Source organism: Styela clava, chromosome 5 (assembly GCF_964204865.1).
Source record: "Styela clava chromosome 5, kaStyClav1.hap1.2, whole genome shotgun sequence".
Taxonomy (NCBI): domain Eukaryota; kingdom Metazoa; phylum Chordata; class Ascidiacea; order Stolidobranchia; family Styelidae; genus Styela; species Styela clava.
In genome coordinates this window covers 13512391-13537464 of record NC_135254.1, presented here as the reverse complement: position 1 = coordinate 13537464, position 25074 = coordinate 13512391, and the positions used below count along the sequence as shown (strand labels likewise).

At 33.9% G+C, this 25074-nt stretch overlaps 2 protein-coding genes across 2 annotated transcripts; one reads left to right on the top strand and one right to left on the bottom strand.

Annotated features, from left to right (window-relative positions):
* Positions 1 to 3711: 3711 nt before the first annotated feature.
* LOC120345035 (actin-related protein 2/3 complex subunit 5-A-like) lies at positions 3712 to 6669 on the bottom strand. Its single transcript, XM_039414408.2, has 4 exons — positions 6460 to 6669; positions 6046 to 6118; positions 5078 to 5257; positions 3712 to 4618 (listed from the first exon to the last, which is right to left on the bottom strand). The coding sequence occupies exons 1-4, from the start codon at positions 6594 to 6596 to the stop codon at positions 4556 to 4558; spliced, it is 453 nt and encodes a 150-aa protein (XP_039270342.1). The 5' UTR covers positions 6597 to 6669; the 3' UTR covers positions 3712 to 4555.
* A 3587-nt stretch (positions 6670 to 10256) lies between these two features.
* On the top strand, positions 10257 to 24098 carry LOC120344927 (PAS domain-containing serine/threonine-protein kinase-like). The gene is made up of 22 exons (XM_039414266.2): positions 10257 to 10521; positions 12133 to 12220; positions 12428 to 12518; positions 12898 to 13074; positions 13448 to 13591; positions 13703 to 13837; positions 14308 to 14410; positions 14965 to 15116; positions 15626 to 15741; positions 16166 to 16259; positions 16588 to 16744; positions 17052 to 17146; positions 17647 to 18100; positions 18633 to 18820; positions 19306 to 19470; positions 19996 to 20099; positions 20438 to 20603; positions 20895 to 20997; positions 21742 to 21838; positions 22028 to 22161; positions 22601 to 22744; positions 23241 to 24098. Exons 1-22 carry the CDS (start codon positions 10389 to 10391, stop codon positions 23411 to 23413), a joined length of 3213 nt encoding a protein of 1070 aa, XP_039270200.2. The 5' UTR covers positions 10257 to 10388; the 3' UTR covers positions 23414 to 24098.
* Positions 24099 to 25074: the final 976 nt, after the last annotated feature.

The following is a 25074-nucleotide window of genomic DNA, read 5'->3' as shown; positions in this document are numbered from 1 at the left end:
CGCCTAACCCTAACCTGGTACCCATGTTACGTTCCGATGTCCGCAGTCTTGGTTCGCATACTTCGGGAGCACCCTGCAGCCAATATGTTGAGACAGAAAATGTCATATTTGAAGGCATGACTTTTTTCAACTGAGATCAGTGATTTCCATACCCTTATAGGGGGCGAAAACCTGCCCTCCTAAAATTTCAAACACACCCTATTAATTTTGAAATGTAACAACAAACATTAATTCCCAACTTGAATAAAATTGCATTTGAATATTCATAACGTGGCGTAAAATACTAATGCAGATGGTCAGTCAGATACATAATACATTTAGGTGCTCCAGAAGTATGCGCACCAATATGTCGTACAACCTGAATCCTAACCGGCACACACATAGCATTTTCACGTTGTGCGCCATCTTGGTGCGCATACTTCTGGAGGTCCGACATTTATATAAGTCAGAAATAGTTGAAAATCGCCAAGATTCATTCCCAAATACTTGGCTGTCAAATTTGTCTTATGTCTTGTAGGCTTGCACGTAATTTACGGATTTACGGAATTACGTAATTATTTACGGTTACGGAAGGGAAGTTACGAATTACGTAAAGTCGTAATTATTGCATTGAAACGAGCTTTCTTCAAAGCAGTCAATTTCGTCGATTGCGAAAATGAAAGCTCAACAAGTAGAAGAAGTTAGAGTTCCGGTATTCGCAGCCGTTTTTCTCTCTCTTGTTACGTAGGTGAAGGAAGGCATGACGCGTTGCCATTTACTAACCTATTATCAACTTATCTGGCGTGGCCAATGTAAATTATTAACGTAGTTAATGGGGCAAGAACTGAGTAGGGCCGTTTGACGCCAACACACTTGGTTTTAACTTCCCCGCAACTTAACCGTAGATAAGGGATAGAATTGCGTTGAGACCGATTGACGCCAACACACCTGGTTTCAACTTCTCTCGCATCTTATCTAGCATGGCCATGGCCAATGTACATATAACCGTAGATAGGGGGGAGAATTGTGTTAAGACAGATGGACGCTAACACGCCCGGTTTCAACTTCTTCGGTTGAAATGACTAATGAACGCAGGAGATCAATCTATCAAACATGGTCTATCAAACATTTGTATCCATTTTACTTTTATGTATTATTTACTTGTTCCAGTTTTCCGTTACTTATGGTATATATGTTCCGTTTCTATTTTATTCTATTTTATAGTCACGCGTTTGAATAGTGGGAATTCCCCACCAAGTGTGGATTAGCAATGCTTAACCATTCTTTATTGTTAATATCAACACTTGATATATGAACATGGAATATCATATTATTTTTGGCTGTTTCATTTCAGACTTGGGGTATAAACAGGAAAATATCCATAACCTTTCAACACGACTATCTTGTGAAATTTAACGAAGAGCTTTCGCGACGAATTGGAACCAAATAAGCGAAAAGAGCGATTGATCACTCGCGCCAATACCTCGCCGTGATAATTAATGTCGCGCTAATCAAATAGCAATATGACGACAAAAGAGAGATTGCGTAATGAACCAAAACGACGGATTCCTCGCGGACCGTTGAAAATTTAAAAGCTATCATATATAAATAAATATGAGCCTGTGTGTTTATTCTGTGCGAGATCCATTTTCTATTACAAAATCTTGATGTTCTGTTAACGGTTTTATCGTTATATATCACTCCGAACTTGGCCTTGCTCATGATGTTTTTCACAATTCCTCTCAATATTTCGGCCATATATGATTAACTGTCTTACCAAATGCGGCAACTTATTTTGATTTATCGTCGACTTGAATACCACCGGCACTCGACCAAACTTTTGTCAATCTTGGCCGATAGGATCGCCGACTTGAGTTAGCAAATAAATGTTGTGAGTGTAAAATAAATGTCACAAAATGCATTGTTTTGCGATATAACTTTGTATTTTCGGAGAAGGCATGTCATATAAGTTCGGTATTTAAATTATACGCAAATAAATAATATTTGATCTAAATTTATCGCAAATAATGTTACAAACATTCAGTCCGCGAAATGATTGAATGTAAAATGAAGCATGGTAATAGGAATATCGTCAATGGGTCGACATCAATAATCATTATTATAAAAATGCTAACAAGGCAGTAATGTCGAATAATGCAGAAAACGCTGCAAAAACAAGTCTTCGTCGCGAGGAAATCGTTGTTGGTTAATAAATTAGAAACCCGTAATTTTTATTCAGTACTCAGGTGGTTTTAAAAAACTATCGTTTCCATAAATATCCGTACACCAGTGTCGGTAGTGATAAAATAAAATTGATCGCATAAAAATGGGACGGTTAATTTGCGAAGGTGATAAAGAAAAACCAAAGCTAACACAAAAGATAAAAATCAGAATAAAATTAATTTGAATTCACTCCTTGATAGTTGTCTTTAACATCTGTCGCCGGCGTGTAGTACTGCCAAGAATAGGAAAACCCAACTTCAATGTCCCATTCGGAAAAAAAGTGGATTCAATTGGTTGTTACGATAGGTTTAAATGCGTGGAAAAATATCGCAATTACGGGGTCATTACGTAATTGATTTTGCCGTAATTACGGAATTGATTTTTGTCAATTACGTGCAAGCCTAATGTCTTGTCTTATTCTTAGATTTAGACAAAAACGATGGATATGCTGGAACCAAAACTCATTTAGCTTCTCTTCAAACTGCTTTCTAATTGCCTAACCTTCAATTGCCTGTCCTTACTAATTTTTTTTAGCATCTGCTCTGCACTTTCCTCAAATTGCTCGCTACTCAGCAGGTGATAGCTTTGTGAATCGTGTTGTTCTCTTCGCTATTAGGACATTGTAACGTCGTAAGCATTGGTAATAAATTGTACTCAGGTAGAGGATCTGCATCGCAAAGGTATTGGAATTGCTCGCAGGTACCAGGTAAACTAAATTAAAAACTCGTTGTGTATTTTTGATATACAGCATTGCTGGAATACCAAGCTTGAGGCATTGTTGCCGCCGGCCATTGTGTTGTAGGTAATATATTCCATTCCAGAATTTTCAATCATCTCCGTTTTATCAGGAATGCCGAAGTTTTCCCATTATATTATCAATAATGATAATATCGGATTGAGCAGCGCTAAATATAATTTTAGCGCAGCGTATGCTCAGAATGATGTCAAATGCATTACCCTCATTATTTTGTGCATATAGATTATAGACCCTAGAGATTTTTTTCAACGAAACTATATATATATCAATTCCGCCAACAGACCTACTTCAAATTGAATTGAAATCCCAGGGGATTTCAAGTTTTGCTTGTTTTATTAAGCTTTACACTCTTCAATTTATTTTTATATTTTCAGCAACTTACACGGTTATGAATATTGTTATAGCGAAAGTCGTTGTATATAGAAATAAGGTATGTTGATATACGATCACATTCCTGACTTGATTAAAACAAAAGTTTCGGTTTCAACATTACTTTTTTTTGTCAGATTCTATAAATCCAGAAAGATGGTAAATGCGCCTCGTATTTAAACTTTGATAATATGCATTGTAACTATATTTCAGACATTGGAATCAGAGAGGACTCTTGGTCGCACTCACAGTTCGTTTGTTACCATCAAAGGCTCAGTCGTTCGTATTTTTTTAAATAGCAGTGGGCTGACAGCATCACCCGGAATGAAATCTACAAGTATAGACTATAGACTATTCCTAAAGATCTGGAAAGATCACTTCAATCTTAGTCTGTTGCTTTATTCATAATATACATTGTAAACTGCATAACAATAAGATTTAAACACACGATTGATATTGTGAAAATGATAAACATGTGAATGTTGGTATAAAATAATTACCTTTCTCATTTAACAAATACCACAAAATTCACACACCATCAAGACAGCTATATTAGTAGAAAGTCTGTCAGAATTTCTAGTGACAATATATAAGGCAGTGGCCAAGCCACAAAAATCATTTCTTTAAATTAACAACCAATACCCTGGAATTTAATAAAGACAGATCCTTCATCATGTATACATTCGAAATATGAGAGGCTATGCACCAATCAATCAAATTGTTAGAAAGATGATGTATATATGGTCCCAATCGTATTTAAATGACCTCTTCTATTAGGGGGCTATTATTGAATTGATAGAATAATGTATACAGTTGGTGGCCAGATTTACAGGATATATTAGTATGCGTGCACAAAATTTGAATCGTAAATTTGTGGCGAATTAAAAATTGACTTATTTTCTATCATACCATAATTTTGTAACAAGCAGCAACACTTGAAATTGTAATTAGATTGGAATTATTACTAGGCCATTGTTCAAGGCAATAGATTTGTGACTATTAAAACAATCCATAGCAATTTATTTTGTTATTTCATATCACAATGAAGAAACATGTTGACTAATTTTAAGTAACACTTTGATTCACAAAATTAACTCCACCCAGATTCAATGTAAATCTCCATCTTTGAACCAGAGTAATTGATATGATAAAGAGAGAACTGCTCTGGATAATCATTGGTATATGGTATAAAATAAGTGTAGAAATACATGATTCGGAAAATAATCTTCAAAGACGTTTCCTGTCTGTTAGAACTCGCACAATGCAACCGACTCCTCCTTTGGCGACAACCTAAAACACATATAATGTAAACAGACAATCCAATTTGAGGTCTGGGATTAGTTTATTACCGAGTTCAATTCATGGATACGGATGGCTGAAAAGAAAGTTCAACCGAACAATGTACCATCCTGCGATAGGGAGGAGTCTAGCATTTCTCTCACCCATGTTCATAAGCGATGAAAATACAGTCATTTAAATTTAGATCATCATGCTTTATTGATCGATCATATATTGACAGCAAACTTCAACATAAATCAAAGTCATGAAAACAGCTGAATTGAATTTACTGAATGAATTTACTGAAGCTGAATTGAAATTACGACATCTCAGATCTTACTGAACTTTCCTTCCATATACAATTCAAGAGTACATGATAACATGATGGTACTGAATAAAGTGTTGTTGTCGTTTCGCCAAAATATGTTTACCACAAGTGCATTTACAATCTTTTACAGTAAAAAATGATACCTTTTCATGCCATGTCAGTAAACTGGCACAACTTTGTCCATCTGGTCCCAGAGCAAAGCATTTGTAAATGTATTTGGCTAGAACATCCAATGTATCAGCATCACATGAATCAACCGCTGACTGTATCTCAGATGCCTTCATGGAAGATAGAACTCTCATAACCAATTGAGCTGCTGCTTCCTATAATTAGTCAATATAGATGGAGGTGATATACAAAATGAATGTTGTTATACTTGCTGTGAATAGAAGTACAATGTCAAAGTTTACAAGGTTTTTCACTATTGCTAGGGTCCTAATAAAAGCCATATTTTTGAATGAAAAAGAGTCTGAAATTTCCCTGTAACTGTAACGAATTACAAATTTCAACTGAATATTGAAATAACCTCCAAAATTTGCATCATGAAAAACTGCAGAGCCAAAGTGATCAGTACACACCAAGGCAGACTGTTATTCACAACAAATGAAAGCTCTTGGAAAATAACGGTTTTCAACACTTTATCGTGAAATTACAAAAATAATTTTTGGTTTGATGGTGAATAAAAGATAAAAAGTTATGGTGAATTAAAAGGTTGATCATCCAAAGCAACAATGCTACAGTAAAAAAGGAAACATTAGATGTTTTCGTTTTGCCCTCAGCTTTTTGATGAAGTTGATTGAAATTGAAAGCTAAAAAAAATTGCTCATTTAATAGTTTTGTCTACTATCCTCCATTAGAGCACATCGCAAATATTCTGTATATCAAAACACTTGTTTGTTTCTAATCATTGATATTTTTCATATAATATAAATGCCTGTTTTAGGGATAAGTGAAGGTGGTAAATACATACACAACAATCCACTTTTATAGTGATTCATTATCATAATTTCATTTCATTTTAGCAATTTCATGAACAATGTAAGAGAAAACTATACTGTCAATAGAAAAATAAAAATTGAAATAGGTGTATATTTTCTGTAAGCATGCTTACTTGTGCTGGTGGATTCTTTTTGTGAATTGGTGGATTCAACAATGCTGCTTTAAAAGCTTGTAGATTGTTCCCTCTGTATTTTTCAAATTAAGTATCGGAAACGGAAGTTATATCATCAGTTTGTAAAATAGGACAACTATAGGTATTGAAAGTAATGCATTATGCAAATATACTCTTTTCATGTGACATATAAAAATTAGAAATGCCATCACGATTCCAGTTTATCTAATAAAAATTTCACCAGGTAACAAGACAGCTCAACTTAATAGAAGTTGTCACCCTTGTTTAAGTTGTTGTTGTATATGCATCGTTATATCTATTCAGATTTTCGAGATTAGATTGTGCTTATTTGATTCTTGGAGGATTCTGCGAAATATACAAAAAACTAATCACACAAGATTGTTCAAAGGATACTGTAATAGGAAATTCGACACTTCTTGTTCATTTGGTCCAGTATCTTGAACGTCATCAACTTCATCCTTGAAGTTGTCTTCGTCATACTGATCAACATCGACTTTTCTAAAGCCTCGACTTGTTGAACTCTTCGACATGATTAGTATTTATTTGCTCTCCCAAGCAGTAACAAAATATTAGAAAACTATATATTTGCAGATTTATATAAAAAGAAAGTTCGAAATTTTATAGTTTTACACTTCAAACTTCCATGTGACAAAACCTTAACGATGTAATAACACTTCTAAAGTCTGAAAGTAGTATTTTTTTGTTTTTGTAGCTAACTAGATATTTTCTCAAATCTCAGAATTTTGAATTGTAGACAATAGTCTATATTCTGATATTTTGCTCTATTTCCTTTGCCCTTATGATCTGAAGACTGTAAGTTACCGTACTTGAGCTCGAGTTTGCACTAAAATTTGGATTTATGAGCCTAAAATCAGATGTTTTTTTTATAAATAAAATAAATGTTTTTTATTAATCACAAAGCTCGTCTTGTATGCAATATCACTGTATTCTGATATTTGGAAGATCTCTTTCTGCTGTCTTGCATTTTTATGCCTTTACAGCTGTACAGCCGTTACTGCCTTATGCATGCAAAATACTGTAGCACAGTATGGTAATATACTGAAAATTTGCATCCATAAAGTACCATATGGGGGGGGGGGGAGATTTTGTTTCTCATTAAGCCCATACAGGCATATAGGGGGGAATGAAAGAAAATAAGATAAAGAGACGACAAGAGTAACCACGGAACCCAGGCATCCCATCACCGACATTGGAAGCTGGGATACGGTACAATGTTGGGTAATAAAATCTAATCTATAAAAAATGCAACGATTCAGAATGAGACGTTATTAAAAATTCAAACACATGAACCGCACGACACACGAAGCTAGCGGAAACGACAACCGGTACTTTTTTACAATTGCCCACAATGACAACTAGCAAGCCCAGCCCAATCCTTTTCCTTGTTACTGGTGGTGGGCGGAGTTGGAATACACAATTTAAGAGGTAATATTGTCACCATTGAATCATCTCTAATGCATTGCGAATATTCTGTGTCGCTAATAAATAAAAATAAAACAACAACTTGACATTGCCTCGAAAACAACTCAAACTTGTTTTGTCAAGATGAGGGACATCACTTGTAGGGGGTGTTGACCAAAGTGACTATAACCAAAGGGTTGTAGTCAGTGGTGAGATTCAAATTTTTTGTCAGTCGGTTCTATCACAAAAGTCATATTTTTCAGCCGGTTCTGTTACAAAAAGTCATATTTTTTGGCAAATAAACCAGTATTGCTAACCGGTTCGCTGATCTCATAAAATTCAATGAGACGGATCTATAGAACCGTAGTAGTATATATTGGATAGTCACTTTGGTGTTAACAATATCAAATATGGGAGTTCAACATATTTACGGTTCAACATTCATCACGCCACTGCAAACTTACAAATTCGTTCGCTTTCAGTGGTCGACAAACTTCATGTACTTTATTATTATATCATTATGGGCCAAATATGCACATTGACGGTAGCGTGCGGGCCGGATCAATTTTAGCCTATGAAGAACCGCCACATTAAACTTTCAATTATGACTCACCTGCAACTCCTACTGCTGTGGTCATTACAACTGACGTGGGCAAGTGAGGTTTGAAACATGAGATATAGCCTACTACAAGGGCAATTTTATCTTGTGGCATGAGATACTCTCCAATCATGTGGCATTGCCGTAAGTATGGTATTACGCAAAAGCATATAAAACTATAGTAGATTTAGAAGCGATGGTCATTGAGTCAGAGTCAGAGTCAGAGGTATTTTCATTGAGACACAATTTTCATTGAGCACAACGTTAATTTTTCGCCCAAGAAAAAAATAGTTCTTCAAAGATCTGAAGGTGGAAATCGAATCGTTTTTATCCAATATTACGCCGATAATATCGCAGTCACTGGAGGTTGTTGGCCTCCAGACACAATGCAAAATCATCAATGACGGCGTGCGTGGACGATGGAAAGACTATAAGCATAGTGTAGATGTAGACAAATGTAGAGATTTTCCATATTCATGGTTTCGTCAACCAGAAAACGTGCATTGCAACAACTATAAATTATACAAATTTATATTATACACTATTTTTTGATTATGTATAAGATTCAAATAGTGATGACTCGCATGATGACTCTCTGCGTCTACTATCTCTATGATCTGGGTTAGATACCAATTTACGTTCTTGCGGAAAGAATCTTTCGGCGGTAATTCTTTGCCGTGAGGCTCACTACCCAACCACTCAAATTCCTCCACCGATCAACCCATACTGACCTTGACTTTAGGGTCCGTGACTCACTGCGTGCTTTAAACAATCTTATAAGCTAGACATGCAAATTCCACACCGTTGATAAATTTTGAAAAATCTTTATTTTCGTGAGCTGTTGAAATCTTTGCACCTTGGTAAACACTAGACAATATTTGTACTTTTTGTTCGCTATTTGTCAGTTTTTAGTTGTTTTCTAAGATTTTGAAATTACGCAAATGAATCAAAAGTTATGGTAATTATAAACGAAGTCAAAGCTTCCTACAAAAATTCAAAAAGCATCAAGTTAACCGTAAATATATACTACTACGAGTTAACCGGCGTTATTGTTATCAAAATTTGATTTTTTTGGAGCTGGTGTAATTTTTTTGCAATCATAAGTCGAATTTGAGATTTTTTTTAGTTCGTGGTCGGAGATTAATTTTTCCTTCAACATCCTCATTGTTCAAAGCGGTATGTTAGTCGTTGGTTCAAAGCAACGACTAACACATAGGTTCTCAAAGTGCTCCGTACGGAGCCCCAGGGCTCCACGAGAGAAACCCAGGTACTCCGCGAGCTATTCGATTACTTTTCAAAATACTGACTTAGCTAATTTTGTAACTGTTCTAATATGAAGCAATAACAGCTTTGATAGAATTTGTCAACAATATAGCCTCGAAATAGGGCAAAGAGGAGGAATTAAAAAATGACATTATTTATAAGCTGGAACGCAGCCAGGATTTTTAAGAGGAGGGGGGGGGTATAATCGGAAATTACCGATTACTAAAATGAAAGAATACTATTCTAAAATAACACAAAATCCGTGATATACTGCCAACTATAAATAAAGTCGTATTTTTGCGATCTTGGAATATATCAAACTTGATTTGTCGTCATTGTGGAACAATACATGTATATGCACAAGGAAATTTTTGTTTCAGGAAGAATAAACACCGGCGTAAAGATGTTAAAAAAACACGCCATGCTGACGAAAGCACTTGACAATTGTAACAAAATGCAATCGCGCACGTTATTAGCGGCTTTTTAAGTCTTCCGAAAGTGTCAAAAAAGAAAAGATTCGACCCCTAATTTATTAATATATTTGTCAAGTGTCAAATTTACAGCTTTAGTATATATAATTTATCTTTGAAACTTAGATTTATTTATTACTTGTATTAACCATTGAAATTATGTAAAGTGCTTTTAACTTACTCAGGAATATTAATCGGAAAGTAACAATTTTAACATTTCTTTTGGGGCTCCGTGAATAATAGCCAACCTTTTCAAGGGCTCCGCAACACCAAAAGTTTGAGAACCCCTGGCTAACATATCGGTTCAAACAGAGACAATGCATAACAATGCATAACATTGTTATGTAAAATCTATGGTTCAAAGCTACCTTGGCCTGTCGTAATTTGTAGAGCGACATCTGGCGACGGGCGGTAAATTTTGATTTTGTAATTCACCGAAACAGAAGTAAAAGTACCACTACTGTGAAGCTAGCAACGTTAGTGATTCAGTGATTGGAGGATTCGCGGATTTGTCGTATTTTGTCTTTACTATTAGTCTGCAGATATTCTCTAGTAAACGAGCCAGAATTATGGCCACCAAACCACTAGTCCTACCGGTACTGGAAAATTCGTTTGAACACAATCAATCATTCCCTGTTGTTTCCAAAAATTACAAGCGCTCAAGCTTCGGAATTGGAGCAAAAGCGGTGGACAATTTAACAGGTGAGTTACAGCTGTACAAGTATAAAAGTCTGTAATTAGGCCTACCACACTAGAAATAAAACTGCATGTTGGTTTTAATTCAATACTCCTGTACTTTAACTGTTTAATTAGGATAGGATTTACATATTTGTCCCGGGGGAGAGGGAAGTCGATAAGACGGCTTATGCATATGGCGAACCACGGCCTCTCGTCCGGTTACCATTCCAAGTCGGGTATGGCAGTATGGGATTAGTTATATTGTTTGTTTTCGGAAGCATGGACTTGGTGGTGGAGGAAGCCGTAACCGACCAGCGGTCACAGGAACTACCCAACAAAGACGGCGAGGAGTCCAGCAATCCTCTCGCACATAACCATCCCAGCATGGGATTCGAACCTGCGAACCCACGCAGAGTAATTAGAGGTGCGGTGGCGAGCGTATTCCTAACGCTTAGCCCGTTGAGCCACATTGCCGTGCCACTCCTGTACTCCTTTTCAATCCACAGTATACCAGGTATTACTCCTGTTGACTAATTTGGTATCCATAAAATTATTAATTTGGTGTGGCGAAAGTATTGTTTTTCATTTGTTTGTATATTTTTCTTATTTTCTTTTTATTGAGTAATTCAATTGATTTTAAGTCTCGCTTTTTTTCCTTCCGTCCTTATCATGTCTCGATGATTGTGTGTGCGTGCGTGCCTAAATTAGTTTTTTTTTACTTTTAGGTGAGCAAAGACGTACTACTTCTTTTATCATTACCTTTCCATCTAAAATCTGTACACTTCAAACCTTACTTAAGGTTTTGTTTGCTTTGCCGATTCTATAATCAGTTACATTTATTTTTTGTTTTTATCTATTATTTTATCGTCTATTGCTGATTATGGAGTCTAATTATACTTATACTGAATTACAACAGTCACGTTCTGACATCTGGCAGTCTGATCGTTGTACATAAAAATGCACAACACAGTACAGCACACTATCCAAATTCCAAGAATTTCCCTCCATTTGGGTAAATAAAACAAACACAAATGAGGTCTGGGACCACTCCAGATGCTCCATATCGCGCCATGCTTGTCTCAATGATAATCTAAATTAATCACGGCCGTCACATGATCAAAATTGCCGTTTTTTGCTAAAAACTCTCGAATACTACGGTAAATTTTTTTTTCCTTTGGTAAATCGGATTATTTTTTCCCAAGGAATTCAATGATGACGTTACTAGATTGCGCTTTTTTGTAGTATTTTGCGCAACTTCATTATACTGTATTATTACCGATATTGAGGGACAACAATGTCCGGACGTCTCCCAAAAGAGGAGTGTCTGATCATCTGTAAAATGGGTTTCTCTGAAACGGGACAATGTCACCCGATTTGTATAGTGTGCCGTACTGCAATACAGAAATATCAGCATATGTGGAGAATACTTTTCATAAGCTTACAAACCAGCAGTCATACAGTATTTGTTATGGCAGTATGGTGGATGTGGACAAAAATCGCCTATTTTAATCCAATATGCAATAGAAGATTGTTTGCCTTTGTCAGTTTGTTGTGCTGGTTTATTTACCAATTGAACCATATTCCAGTATTCTGCAGTTCTGCTATTTAATAATATATTTTCATGTTTTTTTGCAGGGGAAGAATATGACTCATATTCATACAGAAAAGATGCATCATATCCCTGTCAATTACCATCTGTGAATAAATCAAGCAATAATAGCAGGTCACTTAGTTGTTCTTATTCTGTACAGCCTCAAATCTGACAATCAACTATTATGTTTGTTTTTATTGTCTTATTTTTGAATATGCACTTTCGAGCAAAATAATTGATATATGTATATATCAGTTGAGTTATATATATATCTTTAATTTTTTTTTGAATAATTTCATTCTAATTGCTATTTTCTCATTCTTTCATATTTTTTCTCAGTTTTGCAGATGAAAAAGAAGATATTTTGAGTTCTTCTTTTTCTAAAGATAGACGTCGGGCATTACTAACTGTCAAAGCAGATAATTTGAAGGTATTGTGCTATAACAATTTAGCCTTGTTCAAGGAACTTTATTGTCATATTGTTTATATGATTTTACTTCAAATATTTCTATTCACATAGCATAACCAGCAGAGCAAATTTAGGATAAAATACATATATAGATAATATATAAAAAAAATACATAAATATGAATCCATTTTGAATTCAACGCATCTCAGAAAAATTCAAACTTACAAAATCTAAATACACAAATTAAGCTAAACTAATGGAAAAATAACATTCTGTTATATTGAAAAAAATATTGTTTTAGGGAAATTTGAACTGTTTTATAAATTGTCTGCGGATATGAAGATGAAAATGCAATTTCGTTGTGTTACATCCAATATAAATAATTTTCACATTTGGACAGATATTGACCATCAACAAAATAGCGGCGGAGTTGTTTGGATATACATTTACTGAACTGATTGGAAAGCACCTATCTTGTTTGTTCAAAGAACTTGTCGAGAATGAGAATTCAAAAGATGCCTCAATCAACTCAATATGTGATGGCGAGGGAAATATAATTGCAACTTCTGGAAAGATTGTAAGTTTATATATTCCTTCTTTTCGTGAATCATATACTGCTCCATATCCATATATTAGGAAATATCTGAAGACTTGAAACAGAAGTGTCTGATCATTGGTCACTTATTTGGCAAAACGTATTACCATGACAACAATAACTCAGTCATTCTATTTTGTTATTGATCATTCAAACTAGTTGTCTGCATTGTCTTTTCTCATGTAAACAGAATGAAGTTATTATATTCTTCTTTGTTTTATCAGTCGAATATTGTATGGTTAAACTTAAAATATGGTAAATGGTTAAACAGCAAATTGATAGCATTTACAAATGTCATATCTACTTGAAGCATTTATTTTTGGAATTCGATGACAGTTGTGTTTTGTGATTTCAGATCGATGTTACCCATAAGAAAGGTTTGAACATACCTGTGTCGATATGGACAAAAGTAGTTGAAGATGCTTCTGGAACACAATGTTGTATTATTGTCATTGAACCGGTTGAAAGAATATCTTGTTTGTTTGATTTTAATGAACAAGTAGGATTTTCATTTTGAATTATCATAGTTATAAAAAACCTAAGTAAATTCTACGAAAAAAAGACTAATTATTTCACCAATTCTTCATCAAATTCAAGATTCTTTTTCCAGGGTGAAGTTATATACTGTGACGAGAAGTTTGCGATGTTCCATGGAATTCAATCAACAGATTTACATGAATTGCCACTAAATAAACTAATGCCTTCGTATGTTCTACCAACACCTGGTGGATGTAATATACCGAAGGTAAATAAATACCAAATCTAAGTTTTACAACAGTAATTAAGGTTATTTTGACACATAATGCACTAGATTGATATGTGATTCTAGACTGTGTGTCATTTGTAATAACCTTATGTGGAGATGAATCTGGCATAAACTTACATCCAGTGATTTTTATCCTGTACCTAACTGCTAAATATGATGCAGCTTTGAATACTTTTTCATATCAAAATAACTGAATATAACACTCGAATGAACATGAATAGATGTTGCTCATACTCTAATTAAAAAAGGGTCATTGAAAATACATTTTATCAACAAAGAGCCTTATTTCTGAGACGGATTGGTATGGGTGGTTATTTGCTGAATTACCTTTAATTCATCTGAAATTGCACTGGTTGCAATCATCCTATATAATCCTTACAAAATGGTTCATTTGGTGCAAATTTTTTATTTGTAAATGTCTTTTAAATCAACTTCTTTTTGGTATAAAGGAAATAAGACTTCAAAACACTGTTAGCACGACATCACATGGATCGAGTTTTCCAGTAACAGTTTTTATATCAGCTCATCAGAAAACAAAAAAGACACCATCAGGTTTGTTTTTTTGAGATCTTTGACTAAAAATACCATATCAGTCTTCATTTACTCGAAGTTTACATTGTCTTAGCCATCTAACTAGATATGTTATTTGCAATTATTCTAATTGATTGCGTTGCGATTGCGTCAACTTAAAGGTGGACCTTGTGTTCTTGAAATTGCAGTATTTAAGGCAATATGCATTAAAATCTTAATTACAATTGCACATTTTTTTTGGTTTTTCTTCAGTACTGCACTTTCTCGAGAACTGTGAAAATTGCAGTTAACAGTCTCTTAGAAGTACTTTGTGTTTGGGACGACTACTTCCTTCTCATCATTATCTACCCAATAGATTATATATTTTGTGAGAAAATTGGTATGAACTGGCAGGGCTTGAACATGAGATCTCTATCTATTGTACAATTTTTAAAGTATATAGCCATTTCTGTTCTTGGACAACTCCAGTTAAGATTGGATTATCAATTTGATGATTGATATTGATATATTTAACTGTCTCTTTGTTATATTCTATTCATAAGTAGTAATATACTTTTTTGCTTTTGTTGTTTTAGTCTCCAGATCTATCATTTTCAAAGCAAAAATGTGGATATTTCCTCATGTCAGTGGATTAATAACTTGTAAATCAAATGGAGAAATTCGGAGCGTCAATGAAAATTTTTCTCAATATCTTTTTGGATATCATACTAAAGAAATAAATGATATGGTAAATTTGCTTCGTGTTTTCTAATAATCAGGGATATCCAAAATGGATCGAATGTTCGAATACATATTGTGGATTCTTGATGTCCTAGAAATAATTCAGATTAGTCCCATTTTAGAATTTTACATTTTGAGCATTTGAGGTCTGATGCTCAACACAATAGGCTCCTAATAACTTTGACAGTGTAATATTAGAAAAACAACTTTTTGCATACCAGCTTTGAGTTCATATTTGTGCAAATTCACATGACACGATTTATAATATATTCAATATTGGATGTTTGAAAAATATCAATTTTGAATGAATTCAGTACAGTTAATTATTCAGTTCTGTCCATTTGTGTTAACAAAATTATTGGAATATATTAATAAGCAGATTTTAGAGTGATTTTGCAATAAAAATTTTTTGGCATCAACTTAGTAGAAACATGATTATGTATTTGACTAAATTGTTATTGTGAAAAAATTTCAGCGTATAATATCCTTGATTCATTAAAAATCATTTTTATTCAGAACATAACGGAGATAATACCATCGCTGCTTATAGGTAGTGAAGATGACGGTAATTTATACAATTCTGCATTTCCACAGATAGAAATGGATTCTAGTCTTAATTTCTCATGTCAAGAGTAAGTTGTCAAATGATATTTCGTATTCGTTTGAGAAGCTACGAATATATATGTATGATTATATGAGAAACAAAAATATTTGGTATGACATACAATTGTGGGTACTCCCGTAGTATGTGTACCAGGTTAGGGTTGGGCCGTTATTTTATTCCAATTCTCTTTATTTTAGTTCTATTACGAGTTCGGGGACTGTCTGTGTTAGCCAAGTGAATACACCCCCTGCCCTTAGTAATCAATCCCTTTACACAACTTGGTGTAAAGCAGGCGAACAAAATTAGTCGAGTCCACATTGGTACACATACTTCTGGAGCGCCCAATTGTGAATGAATTGCTGATACTGAAAGGAATTGTTGAATTAGGTATTGCCTGGAAGTTCTATAGCAAAATGCCTGTTTTTAGCTTCTGACATCTCTGTTTGTTTCAGAGATGAAAATTTAAAAGTGAAGGATGATGAAGAAACAACTGATGAATCTTGGGTTGAACTTTCTGTTTTGGAGAAACAAACAAGAGAAAAAATGGTAGGTTGAGGGATTTGCTTTGGTTTGCATGTGGGATATGAACTCATTTTATTTGGTATGAGCAGAAAATAGGGCCAGAGACACTGGCCCTGTGACACCAACACAATTGCTTGGCTTACACATGTTTCTGAAAACTGTTATTTAAGGAGGACGGACCATGCTTAGAATGATAGTAAATAATGTTGCTTTTGTTCACTTTACTTTTATTTTACCTGTTTTCCTGAAAATAAAGAATGAAAATCTGAAATTTCTGATAAAGAAATATTGGATGTGATGTGTGATTGATGTAACCATAATTGACATCTTTCTATTTTTTCATGACATGTAGGCTAGTTTACAACTGAATGAATCGAGGAATCAGGACGATGAAAAACAACATAGTGATTTTCTCGATAAAATAAATGCTCTGTTGAACAATAGCACATCGAATGCAATTGAACAACAGAATGGACAGGAATCTCACCCTGAAAATGTCTCTTCTACAAGTATGATTCATTCGTGTGGGATAGCTGTTCGGTGTGGCTTTCATGTCAGAAAAATGTTTCCTAAATTTCCAATTAGTTGAATGACCCTCCAGTTATCATTTGCTTTTAGTGTGTTGGAAAAATTCAAATTAATTTTAGAACGTGTTCGTGTCCTTATAACTGCTTTGAAAGAGTTATGTATTAATAAGTTTTTAAATTCAACTCCGATATTTTATTGTAATTAATGCAACTTACATAAATCTATGTGAGAGTCAAAAAAAATTTTCATATATTTTTGATTATTGTGAGATTTGTTTTCTGTTTGCAGATAAATCTTGTAAAGAAGAATCAAGCACAAATTCTGATTCTGCGATTCATTCAATCTGTAGTAATGCTTGCAAATGTGCAAAAACTTCAGGAAAGGTACTGTTATAACACTGTAATTATGTTGAATTCATGATCTCCATTCACTTATTAAAGAAATGCCATAAAATACCTAAGCCAATGTTAAAATGTTAAGTTTAAGGAAAGATTGTCTTAAGTTTAACAGAATATATGGTACTCCGTAGTATATGTCCAGGTTGGGGTTAGGCTATAATTTCTTTCCGATTTTCCTTGTTTTAGTACTATTGAGACAGAGTGTGGGGAGTGTCTGTGTTAGCAAAGTGAATATACCCCTTGTCCATAGGTTTTAGTCCCTTTACACAACTTAATGTAAAACAGGCGTACAAAATTAGTTACCTCCATATTGGTACACACACTTCGGAAGCGCCGAATATATAATAGACATTCAAAATGATCGCCAAACTATACCATTTGGCTTCTTACCAGTTTTGGTAGAAATAATTGAATACATTTTTTGAAAAAGGAGTTACCATCAGGTTCTAGGTATTTGTTACCTTCAAAGTCATTTTTTATTTTAGACTGGAGAAACAGAATCAACTTCTTTCTCTGACTACCATTCTGCTGATGGGTCACAAAATGCTGTTCAAACCAATCACATTCACCAACATCACAATATTGATCCAACCAACTTGACTGTGACATCACAAAGAAATTCCAACCAATCAAAATCAAGTGATTCTGTGATATCACCTTCATGTCATGATCAGAGTTCATTTGTTATTGTTGACGATACCACTAATTCTGAAGTTTTTTGCACTCAAAGTCAAAAAGATAATGATTATATCATTGAAAGATTTCCACATAAAGCAACACCAGCCATGCAAAGGCTGACCCTTGGCTCAGAAGTTACGTCAACACCAGTGGAATATGGCCGAGCGGTTTCAAGACTTTCAAACCAAGAGAACTCATTCAGACACTTACAAAATGGCTTCTACAAAGGAAAATTTAAGCACAAGCATGGTGCTCTCATAGGTATGCATTTGGGGGATTGATGATGTAATTTGGTATTAGTCTGTTTGAAAAACGACTCTATGAGGTAGATGGGTACTGCCTGATGGTGTTTGGCATACTGTGATTGGCTGAAAATTTGGACCCTCCGAAATTCTGTTCAAAAGTTTGTGTTAAACTTTTGTTGCGTTGAAAAAAAATTAAAACTACGGTAATTGCAAAAAAATGGACATTATAATCTATTTATCACTGAACATGTCTTAGAAAGATAGAACAGAATTGCATATGACCATGAAATTCATATAGTCGACTGCTTATATTCGAAATGCTCTTAAATCGTAGCCTACATATTCCTGTTGTTTCCAATTTCGAGTCTTCTACCTTTAAGTGATCTTGTTTTCTTTTCTTTGAACAAGGGTTCCTATATTGGTAAATGGTAATTCATGAGTGAACTATTTTGCCCAAGCTTTTGTGACTAGTACCGGTACTTTTTCAGATTTAATAATAATTCAAAATGTTTTTCGGTATTAAAAATTATTATTAATTTTTTTTTCAGATTTCTATTATGAACTGAATAAAGTAGAAGTTGAAAACGGAGCAGATCAAATAATCTGTCTTCGAGTGTTTGCACATACAAATGTACCTGATGGCCACTCTATAGAAGCAATCAACTCAACAATATGTACCAGTGCCAGTACATTACCTTCAATCAATTTGTCAAATAGAAGCAATCTTCTTGACACAGTAAGTGTTTTATCAGTACTCAAATTATATCTCCATACTGACTTTGAATGTTGTAAATTATCAGTTCAGATTAAAAAAGGGGATAAATATCAGTATAATATATCATGATTCTATGCATAATGCTTTCTATGGATATTTTATTGATAAAATTGTAATCTCTATCATTTTCAAACGATCAGTTTATAGCTTCACTTGGAATAAGGGTATGGACAAGCAGTGATAATAAATATTATGTGCATTAAAAGGTATTTTATTGATTAAACTGTAATTGATTACAATATTAAATAAAACCTGAATGAAGTGGTAGACATATGATTGAGACCATTTTGTAACATTTAATAATACTGACACAGCATGGCCGAACTCAGTAATCAAGAGACCATCACGTTGTGATTGCTCTACTACTGTTTTCTTGTACTTTAAATTGTTTGACAATTGACATAGCATTTCACATATCCCTAACTAAGATATTTTGCATCTTCTAGGTTTCACTCAATGATTCTCGTGCAGAAATTGGAAATTATGAAGATCAAATAGAGAAATATGCCACCATGGGAGAATTTAATAAGAAGTATAACGTCATCAAAACAATAGGAAGTGGTGCCTTCGGTTTTGTTAAAATTGCACAATGTATAAAAACAAGAGAAGAGGTTTGTTTTACAACAAATTATATTTATATTAAAAGAAATATTATTGTCAGTACATTTTTTTCGATGACGTTATTACACATAGATGAACAAATTATATTTGTGGGCACGCCATCTTACCGAGAGCTTAAATGGACTAGGCAGGTATGCCGATCTGGAAATATTACAGTCTTTCTGATAATATTAGCTTCCCATGTGATTGAGGTTTGAAGATTCCTTATATTTCCGCGGGGCTTGGAAGCCATTTTTTTGGTTTTATTCAAATTTGGAAATGTGTTTAATATTTGATTTATTTTATCATTGATGGGTTTAGCTGCCATAATATATAATAAAACTATCATCTATTTTGGCAGAATTTGTAAAATTTTCACAGGATTCGTCTCAGACATATTCAAAACTGCACCTCCTTTCAGATATGAATAGAAAATAAACATAAACAAAGCTTTAGTAATATATAGGAAGACTTTTCTTCAATGATATATTTATAGTTTTTGGATTTAAATATCAATTTGATTTTGTTGCTTCCAGGTCGTCGTAAAATTTATCAAAAAAGAGAAAGTACTTGATGAATGTTGGATTCATGATGATGAACTTGATATTTTATTACCGATGGAAATATCACTTCTATCAAGGTGAACTATCTTTTGTTTATTTTCTCTGCAATGTAATTAACTCCTTTATTAATCGAATTACTTAGGGCCATCTTTCCTATTTTTCTAAGTTGTAGTTTGAAGTGCATCAATGCACTACAAAATATGCAATTTTGGTGTCATTACAAAATATCCTAAAAGTTTGGGACTGAAAAATTGCTAAACCTATTTTTTACATAATCGATTACTTTCAATTGATTATTTACATGTAATCCAAAATTTATTTTCATCTATATTGCCATTTGCCATACAACAGTATATTCTCATTTAACAAAATTATAAATTATTCTAAAACATTTTATAACATTGTATTTATTCAGGTTTAGACATCCACACATTATCACTGTGATGGATTTCTTTGAGAACAAAAGTTTTTTCAGTATGATCATGCCAAAACATGGAATACACGGACTTGATTTATTTGAGTTTATCGATCGTTGTGCCAACGGAGTAGAAGAACCATTGTCAAGTTATATCTTCAGACAAGTATGTTGTATATCGTTAAATGATAAGCATTACATAACAATTGAAGAAGCACCGTAATATGAAAAATAACATGATGCGAGTATTTCTATTTTTCGAAATTTTCAACGATTTTGCTGAATCGGCTAAATTAAATTTCAATTATATCAAATTCTTAAAAACTAAATTAAAACTTACAATTTTTTATTAATCTTGGGAGAGAGGCAAGCTGACAAGACAGCTTATTTATATGGCCAAACCTTGGCCTATTGTCCATTTAATAGTATGATTATAAATTTTGTTTCATTAATTTAGGTTGTATCAGCAGTCGATTATCTTCATTCCCACAATATATTGCACAGAGATATTAAAGATGAAAATATTATCATTGACGAGAGATTTAATTGCAAACTCATTGGTGAGAATTTGGAATCTTTGCAAAATTTCTTTGAAATTTCCGAAATTGTGCCAAAAATTTTTGGTACAGTGATCTTAAAAGTAAATGAATAATCGACATTGCTCTATTATGCTACAATTCCATGTTTAACTTCACTGGAGCATTATAAGAGCAATTAGGATTTAAATGATTATATAGTATAACTCAGATGACAACATCATTGTTCATTGTTACTTATTGATTTTAATCGTTAAGTATGTTGATAGGTATTTGTCTGTATGTTTGTCTGTTAGATGCACGCGATATCTCACGAAAGCGAGATTGAATCTGCTCCAGATTTTGCATGTGCATTCATCTTATCTTGGACCAGAAGCCTATTGATTTTGGGCAAATTATGTCGTATAATTAGCGAGTTATCAATCAATTATTGATATAATGATCTAGATTTTTGTAAAGCGAGAGAATTTTGAGACCCGTCGAGTGTGTGTGTGTGTGATGCGCAGTGCGCAAGTTACAAGAGCGGATGAATCGAAACTGCAGTTTCTGTTTTGGGGGATCCAATAACTATCGATCGATAAGTCTTCGGTTTCCAACCGATATTCTCGTTTTCTTTATTGGGACAAATTTTGTGAATCCGCGAGTAATCCCAATTCTGAAGATGTTGAGCTTTGTAAATCACAGCAGACTTCAAAACAGATTTCTTGCCTTATAGACCAATCCTTTTGATTTATGACATATATTATATATCATTTTTTTCATTTGTAGATTTTGGCAGTGCTACGTTCATGAAGCCAGGCAGAGACTTCGCCACATTTTGTGGAACAATTGAATATTGTTCTCCTGAAGTTTTAATGGGAAACAAGTAAGATAATCATTTTTGGTGCATGTCAATCACACTCAGAAATCATCGGTTTGTATATCTGCTGGTATTTCCTTAAAGTTATTTCGACAATGTCTCTTGTATGTACATACTTTTGGTCATGTAAACACTTATTATTTAAATCAAATTAATATTAAGTCAATGATTTCAACGCTGACAAACTGTGTACAGATATCGAGGGCCAGAGTTGGAAATGTGGGCATTGGGAGTTACATTATATACATTAGTATTCGGAGAAAATCCATTTAAAAATGTTGAAGAAACGATTACATGTGAAGTTGATCCTCCTTTTGGGGTATCTAGAGGTAATGTAGTTTTGTTATATCTAGATGGTAAATTATTGCAATTCCTTGTTAATTAGAAAAGAAAGGACTTGAAATTAGATAGGCAAGGGCTTTCAATACATATATTTATAATATTTTTCAAATCAGAAATTGATTCAATCAGTTTTTTCGTCAGATTCGGAGTATTTTGATGTTAAGATTTATTTATATCATCAACTATTTATTGCACATTTTGTAATTTCGATAAAAACTCAAGATTAAAATTTCTATTGAAATTTTACGCTGGGGATCTAGGTATATTCCTTCTTCATTCCACCATGTGCATCTGTCATTATCCTATATTTGACTGAGGCAAACAAGAGACACCAACAAATTTAACATTGGTTTTGAAACATTTTTCAGCTTGAATTTCTTTCATTCTTCATTACGAATTGAGTACATTTTCCTTATTTTCTTTTAGATTTGGCTTCCTTGATGCAGTGGTTGTTACAACCAGATCCAGAGTACCGTTGCACAATATCAGAAGTTTTAGAATGTCCCTGGGTTAATCAATATGTTGAAATAGATCAATATCAATGGAATGATGTGGTCCACACTCCTGCTGGTATGTGATTATTTGACTATGAGAAACTGATTTTGGCTCACAATAACTGTTTCAACATAATTTTCAAAATTGTGTCTCGAAAGCACTTCCAATGAGTCATAAATATTATAGCTTGCTTGCACCTTCTTACAAAATAATTTTTCACTGACACCTGGCTCGTGGTAATTTGGCCACTATGACACCGTAAGGGTATACCAATATAAATTTCCTTATTCTTTTGTTTATGTTTAATTGAAATAACTGATAGAAACTTAGAGCGTTGGGCATAAGCAACAGACAATTAATACAGCAGAATTTTTATTATCAAACCTATGTTCCCCTGAGTCTGAATTCTTTGAATGGCTCAGAGTTAGGTGCCAGGTGTCCACAGGTGAATTAGATTTAGCATCATTTGTCTCTGCCAATTTCGTTATTCTAGATTGCTGAAATGTGTTGGCCTTCTTTCTAATTGACTTCATACTGATCATTAAATTATAACACACATTCATGTTTTTAGGAAGTGCCAACAGCTCCAATATTCAGGTTGCTTGTCACAATGATAGCCCACTACTAGATGAAGAAAATTTGTGTCTTCAACTCCAAGATAAATTGACATCAAAACATGCTCAACAACAACTTAGTAATAGGAAAGTTCTAAAGCCTATCAATGATTTGAATAAAACAATATAAGGTTGTCATTTGTATATTGAATTTTAATGATATTTTGTTTAAAAACAAATGGATTCTCAGACTTTCTAATATTGTTTGAATTTTTGATTTTGTTTGTTAGTAATGCTGAATATGATGGGTATTATTGGTAGAATCTCACTGGGTCTAAATTGTAGCCACAATCCATTTATCATCACAATGTCTAGGAAAATGTTGTGTCTCACATGTTCACTTGTCCCACACTTGGGTGGGTGATGTGGGATAAATGATACGAGTGGGGCACGTGGGACATAGTGAACAAATGATAAAAGTCCTAGTCGTCCCATACTTTTGGGTGGTGTGGGATCAGCTGGATAAGAGGAACAAAAAAATACCAGGGGCAGTTGGCACGTTTTACAAGCAAAGTGAATTGTCGACCATTATTCTGCAAGCATGATGACAAATTATCATCTAAGGCTCTTATGATATATTTTGGAACTGTAGAGGGCCTCTTTCTTTCCAACCTGCATGAGACAATCATCTCTTTGTGGGGCTTTCTCACATGCTATTATGGTGCTTCTGTGATTAGCAATCATTAGTTTCCTCTATTATTTTTCATGTTTTGTAGTGTACATTGTATAGCCATAACATTCATTATAGTAATTTTGTTTGTCTGTGCTTTTCTTTTTATGGCATTTTACTTTGAAATAAAAGTAGATTCAATAGACTTGTTTCATATTCTACTATTAGTGAGAAATATATATCCATGAGGGTCAAGCTAAAATTATTGATTTAGTCTTTGTATCGATTACAAATTATTAAAGTAAAAATAGTCCCTGGCAAATTTGGCAGGACTCGTGTGATAGGGCAACAGTCGATTTGTGATTTTTCCGTAACTCTTACATAGACTGGATTGTTTGTTTCCACTGAAACTGTATTGACGGCCTGGCTGTTGCTGTGTTTGACATACTACCCACCTTCGTGTAACTGCTTGCTAACATAGCTATGTTGGTAGCACATGGTGAAAAGTTCCCGCCGTAAAACCATTTGTTAGTCTGGCTATACCATATTCTTTGCTTTCACAGTAGGGCTGTGGGATGAGAAAAATTTGACTCTGGCTCTGAATTTTGGACAATTTCGACTTCAACTCTGAAAAAATTGTACTTTGATTACAAAACGTTAGTCCACGCAAGCCTTCTTTAGAACAATGTCCACAAAAGTGATGCTGCTTGAGTTTCTGAAGAATGTTTAGAATTTTGAAGTATGAAATTCCAACTTCTTTTCATCTCTGGTTGGTTTCAATATTGAAATCCAGCTCAGACTCTAGTAAAAACATGTCCAAAACTCATTTCGAAGTATCGGTGACTGTTGTTCTATGAAATATAGCTTGCCACTAAAACAGTGATGAATAGTGAATTGGAACTGAAAAGCTTATTTTCACACTCAGTGACACTAGATCTGTATACCCTAACAAGAGAGCTATGCTCAAATATATGGACACGTAGAGTCACATAATTTTGATGACGTCATAGCGAAAAAAAAAGTAATAACCTTCTGGAGAAAATTTTTATCTTTAACCAATAAAAATTTCAAAGCAATCGGTCCAGTATTCGAAGAGAAAAGCGACTTTTTAAAAACGTGTCAAGCGGTACTGAGTTAGCAGTCAGGCAGCATCTTACCTGTACACCATATACGGTAATCGA